The sequence below is a fragment of the Ostrinia furnacalis genome, unplaced genomic scaffold (genome assembly GCF_004193835.3).
Source record: "Ostrinia furnacalis isolate ACB-3 unplaced genomic scaffold, ASM419383v2 OfSCF0140, whole genome shotgun sequence".
Classification (NCBI taxonomy): domain Eukaryota; kingdom Metazoa; phylum Arthropoda; class Insecta; order Lepidoptera; family Crambidae; genus Ostrinia; species Ostrinia furnacalis.
The window spans coordinates 168,510-174,860 of NW_021130379.1; the positions used below are offsets into that span (position 1 = coordinate 168,510).

Genomic DNA, 6,351 nt, shown 5'->3' on the forward strand with positions numbered 1-6,351 from the left:
GTGCCGCGATTTTAAGTACACTATGTTACAAGCAACTTAGCATAAAGTTATAGTATGTATAACAGAAAGGGACCTCCCCGTACCACTTTTCGCCTCGCAAACCATCAAAGAGTGCGTTCGTTTAGCCAGTGAGAGCAAAAATCTTCCGCGGCCAAACCTTAGCGAGCGTCGAAATGAAATTGGTAAGTATCTTTTAATAGATAATTTTTTTGTCAGCTGTAAAATGAAGCAGATTTTTATATAATTTGATAGACTATCTTATAAATTAGACGGGATAGCTATGTTTAATTCGATTTTTTGTGTTATTATATTTTTTATTAAAAAAGCTCTTTTTGTCACAAGTAGCAAGTAAGAAGAAAAAAAGAATGTAGTACGGCTAACCTTAGAAAAGTAATAAATAGGGTGCCCTTCTGATCGAATTACCTCTTTTCCCGACTTCGGGTGGATGTACTATGTACTATTTTTAATAAAAAATATTAAATTTCATATTAAATTCATTTAATAACAAACAATCTTAAATAATAATACTTGGCTTGTTTGATTTCAAAAAGCACTTGATCCTTAGAATTCAAAAACTGTATTAACGAGTCATCTATCCTTGCATCAGGCATCTATCCTTTGAAGCAATCGTACAGTGAGTCTTCTATCCCCCACATTAGGCGTCTATCCTACTTTTTAGAGGTCAATTAAAATGGTATTTACTCAGAATCGGTATAACTTAAACTAAAATAATTATAGTAATATCATAGACGAAAGACCAAAGTTTACAGATACTAAGGTCAAATTGTTGATAAAAACTTACTGACTGAGTTACAGAGCTGTTTCAAAAAGTGGGGCATCTATCCTGGACTTACCCTAAATAATATTTATTTTATTATTTAACATTGCCGAATACACGGGGACGAAGCCATGGGAAGCCGTTTAATGACAATGTTACTATTTGTGGCGGAATATTGTTCAAAAAGTAAAAATAAACTGTATATTTTTAATAACAATTGATAACAATAATGTGTGTACTCCTATTGTGAAGGAAAACATATTGGGTTGTGGAAAACTCAATAAAAAGATGTTTGAATAGATTTTCTATTTAATCCGGTCGCAGAAAATAGCAGTGGAGCAAAAATGGTTAAATCCGGATTTGTCGGGCTCGCCTTGAACAACCGCAATCCGCTTACTGATAATACCCGTCGATTTTACAACTTTTGATATTTTGTATTTCTGTACAGTCGCCGGGTCACCTAAACACAACATGTCACGGGTCCACAAGGGAGTTTCAACTTTATTGCTGAGCAAACCTTTAGAGCACAAGGCACAAAATAGTTCCACATTTTATGGTAGTTAGGTCGTGTGCTGATGACTGTTAATACCCATTAATATTTCATTACTCGATACAGCAAAAATAAAAGATTAACTTCTTGTAGGAACTGCCGTATGCTGAATATCTACCGCTGCAAAAAACGTGGTCATTTTCATTTTCTTAAACCGGAGTAATTAACAACTTTAACATGTCTTTAGTAGGTACACACACGTTACTAGACGGTATGCCAATGTACACTCTACTTAGTTTTACGTCGTGAGGAAAAAATAATGAAAAATATTTCTTGATATTTCGTACCTAAACTTTTAAAGACTTTGAATACAAAGTATCTCAAATGACAAACTACTTGCCTTATCCAAGGATCTGGTGCAAGCTCATTGCTCTCGGCTCTTGCACCTCGAGGTCTCTGACGTCACTTCTATCTTTCACCCTGTATTATGAAATAGGGCATTACATTTTAGCGCAAGAAAGGAGAAAATGTATTTGAGGAGTGGCTCGAGATTTATTTTTAGATTAACATTCATTAATGTGTCTGGTAAGGAAAGGTAAGACACAAAAAACCTTTTAAAATTTTTAATGATACATCTTTGTTTCATAGAATTTTGGTAAGAATTTTGAAAACAAATTAAAACTGGGTCACATCAAAAATGCGTTTAGTATTTTTAATTAAAATTTACACCACGTTTTACATGTACCTAAGTGTAATAAAGTGAGCCGTGTACAACTTAACATAAACATGGGCGAAAGTCGTAGAACTTAGGCAGGTATCCTAAACCAACAAACTATGGCCAAAGTCGACCGTCTAAGAGACCCGTGTGGTTTCTCTTAGCTAAACAAGTTAGATATTAAGGAAAGCCCTAAATTAACACTAAAAGAACTTATCAAACTTTTTAAGAAAAGGTTTTTGTTTATTAATGGTCGAGATCTCCAAATTAAACCCTTTAACTGCAGAGCGGGGAAAAATGCCGAAAAATTTTCCTTTTGGTCAATTGATCAATTTTTTTACTGTTACTTATTTTATTTTACTTACTTGCGAAACTTGAATACCTACTGTGGTAATAGTACGTTGCTATTACCTGTTTCTTGGAATATAAATTAAAAATAATGCAATCCAGATTAAAACGTGACATTGGTCGAGCTGAAAGATTGCCCCCATTGCGTGCTGGTTAAAAAACCTTAACTAAATGGATTCCAAAAGGTTTTACCCGTCTGCATGTGTTAAGATAAAGCTCAGTATCGTTTCGCCAAGACGCCAAATCCTCATGTTTTCTAATTCAAGTGAAAAAGTATCTCCAATCCACTATCGGTCACATCGGTCCCACCCCGTACCACTGCTTGGGGTGAACATTCGTTTAACTGACCTATTACGGTTCCAGCTCTGACGTGAAACTAGAGACGGCATTGGTTTTGATGGTACCAAATAATTCTTTCCATTTCTGGTACACGTTCCACCCGTGATTCTCATTTGTTTTCGAAATTTACGTTTGTTCGTTTCAAAAAGACGTCTTCTGCTTTCCCCAAGGATTTCTACAACGAACGATCCTGCACTGCCTGTTATCCAGGTGCTTCCCGCGTCTTTCACCAAATCATCGGTTAATAGAGTGGCGGGCCTGTCAGCCTGAATTTGGACACCACAGTTGAATGGAATTTTGAAGTTGACATAATGTTAAATTTTCAGATCTAATCTGTTAAAAAAATATTTGAAAAAAAAAAAATCAAATCGTCAGCTAAAATAATGTTAATTTTGTTTTTGATATTTAACTTTAAGAGCGTTACGTAACGGATACCAAATCGGAGAAAAAAACGGTATCATAACAATCCCAACCCTCGTTCGTTTTCGTCTAATGCAATGCCACTTGCATTTCAATGCTTCATACTGCATTTTTGCTATGAGGTTGATGGACGAGAAATACACGCGACTCGATGAGTTGTGTTATTTTGTATTACGTTTTGATAAGATAAAGTCTGTTTGTTAATTTTAGTAACTGTTCGTCATCACGCTATGTTTTGTATGGAGGATAGAGCAGAAGAAATGTTATCTGAAATTGATCTTTCTATTAAATCAGTGCTATTTATATTCAAAATTTTAACTTAATGAAAAGTTTCTGTTATCTAAAACTGGTATGTTTTGTTTAGGTTGGTCATAAATCCCATCCTATTATTCACTTAAATAAATACCTAGACGTTGTTAAAATTAGAAAAAGAAGCCGTATGACGTCAACTTTTGTTCCCCTTTTCTTAAAAAAACCCCACAGAAAATTGTACAGAAGAAAAACTAACCCATATTCTTCGCAAAATATTATCATACCTTTTCTAATATTGTTATATCACATACAAAACGCCGACTCGTCATTCAAAGATATTATTACGATCCTAAGGCTGAATACACTGCACGATTCCAGGTAAACCCCTTTGTGCACACCGGAGCGTGTTTTGAATACGAAACTGGACCTTTCTGTGCTTGAAAACCAAATGTACAGACGATAGCATATCAGGCTGTACATTTTCTTTGCAAAATAGCCCCTATTACAATTAAGTTAGATCCTACCGTGTTGGGCTTGACGTGCTGCCGTTTGTACCTACTCGGGCCATACTCGAAAAACCTCTTTGTCAACGTGTGAAGAGTTTTTTGCGCATTGCTATTTTAGGGTTAGACCGAAATAGTGTTCTTGAAAATCAGTTTTGGAAAAATAAGGATGGTGTGTGAAAGGAGTTAAAATGTAAGGTTTGCCAATGTACTGATAATAACAATAAGATGATAACAAATCATGTTCATTGTTGTATGACAGGTTTTTTTGACGAAAAATTTTATTTAAATCCCACCCGATAAAAGGTAAATATTATACGACCTGTTCCACAAAACAAAACTATAGTTTTAATTAGATTTTCCTTCATGTTAAATTCAAGCCTGAATAATCACGCCCTTATCGTATTCTCTTTCTGGTGAACATGATGAAGGTCCTACAATAAATATTATAATTATTTTTTTAATACAGAACCTCTAGTGCTTTATGACTCAACATTGTCCACATTTTCACCACAAGGTGCCACGTGTATCTGTTTTAATAACGCTAAAAGTTTTTGCGGTAGACAGACCTCTCGGTGATGGATCCGACAGTTAGTCGTTCTTGTTGTGTTTCATTTCGAACACAAACACAATCTATCATTTGTACTGACGAGTTTCTGTTTGAGCGAGTTTTGGTTATTTCTGTGACTTATGAGTACTTTGATTTGTATTTGAATTCGTCATCACTGATTTTTGTGACTTGCTACATACGAATTCTTACTTAAAGTTATGAATCTTCAAGCAAACAGTTTATTGTGTTTGATATTTTGAATTTTATAATTTTTGTTTCCAAGCTGAAGCACTATATCAGCAGCTTAGGTCTTTTAAAACCTCATTTGTATTGAAGTGTTGAAACTTTAAACTAATAATATGACATTGACATCATTTGATGACATTGATTGTAAACATTTGTTGACATCAATACAAAAACAAGAAGATTCAACTTCTGATCTTTTCCAGTCTTTTCCCATTTTCATTAATTGTCTTACCTTTGCTTTTGTAGTGAGCAATTTTACTGATCAGTCAATTTTAACCGCAATCATGAGTCAGGCAGAGATAGCTAAGAGCAAAACGTCGATGATGGGTGTGAAGAGCCAGCCCAGTGTGAAATCCGTAACGACTTTTGATCAAAAGTCCATGAGCAGGCTCAAAGTGAGACGGGCTTCCTTTGGGTACAGCGGTGTTCCTGGTATCAGACCGGTGGAGAGAACTTCTCAAGTAAGTGATGAGTTTAAAACATTGTTTGGATTTAGACCATATGACAATCAAATAAGGTTCTATAATGTACAAATTATTATTCCCATTGCACCACTATGATTTAAACTTTCCAGGAATAATGTCTCTAAATAAGCCTTCGTCTAATTGGATTTCACAGGAGTTGCACCAATCTAGAGGGAACTAGAGTTGGGATTAGGTAGTGTTGAACCCCGTTAGCTACCGCTACAAACATAGTCGGTATATTAGGTCCATTGCGGGCCCCAGGTTTGGCTTAATCAGTGATTGAAACTGTAAAATTGATATTTTTCAGCTTGGAATAGAATTCAAGCGTCCGCCAATGCTCTTTCTTAACACTTTTCAATTGGAGCCAAAGCCGAAATTTCACATAGCCCAAGTAAAGGCGGTAGTTGAAGAAATGCTGGACAGTAATTTTACTGGACACAAATACAATGTGCAGGTATGTTCCTCATACTGGACTTATTTTTGTATACCTCATCAAAATCATCAGTCAGTAGCCTGTTCTTCACTGAGGTTACAGTAATCATCTGAGCTGTAACCTTAGTAAATTACAACTCACAACATAGAAGAGGAAAATACCTTTTTACTGAGTTTCTACGCATTTGAGTATTGGGGCAGAAAAGTTCTCGAGTGGCGACCACGGGCCGGAAGACGTAGCGTGCACTAGCTAGGTGGACCGACGATTTGATGAAGGTCGCGGGAAGAACCTGTGGAAATTCTTGGGGGAGACCTTTGTCCAGCTATGGACGTCATTTGGCCGAAACTGAGCTTCCATTTTTGCTTCCAGGAGTCTACTGGCTTGACCATTCGTCTTACGAATGAGCTCATGAGGAAAATCAAGACGATGGGGTTCAACAGGCATCGCATCATCACCATCGTCACCATTGGCCAGAAGAGGGCCCAAAGTTATAATAACGCCCTTGCTTTTGTATGGGACCATGAGAGGGATTCGTATGTCAATACGCAGCGGGAAGTCAGCAGTGCTTTCATACAAGTAACGGTTCTAGCAGTTTATCTGGACTAAAGATGTATTGACTACAAAACTGTTGCATGACTTGACAACATTAAACAAGCTGTGGCTGAAAGAATGATGGAACTGAAAAGGATGATAATAATAATGTTTTATAGGACCAAGAATCTCTTAATGTTTACAAGAATTTGGGTTGGAAGGAACGTTTCGTTTTCTAGTATTATGCATAGTTAGTTTTAGTTTAGTTGGTTTTTAGGTTGC

The 6,351-nt window shown here is 36.1% G+C and overlaps 1 protein-coding gene across 1 annotated transcript; it reads left to right on the forward strand.

The window, feature by feature from the left end:
* Window positions 1-4,814: 4,814 nt before the first annotated feature.
* On the forward strand, window positions 4,815-6,144 carry LOC114352596 (tctex1 domain-containing protein 1-like). The gene is made up of 3 exons (XM_028304252.1): window positions 4,815-5,102; window positions 5,413-5,559; window positions 5,908-6,144. The coding sequence occupies exons 1-3, from the start codon at window positions 4,926-4,928 to the stop codon at window positions 6,142-6,144; spliced, it is 561 nt and encodes a 186-aa protein (XP_028160053.1). The 5' UTR covers window positions 4,815-4,925.
* The last annotated feature ends 207 nt before the right edge of the window (window positions 6,145-6,351 follow it).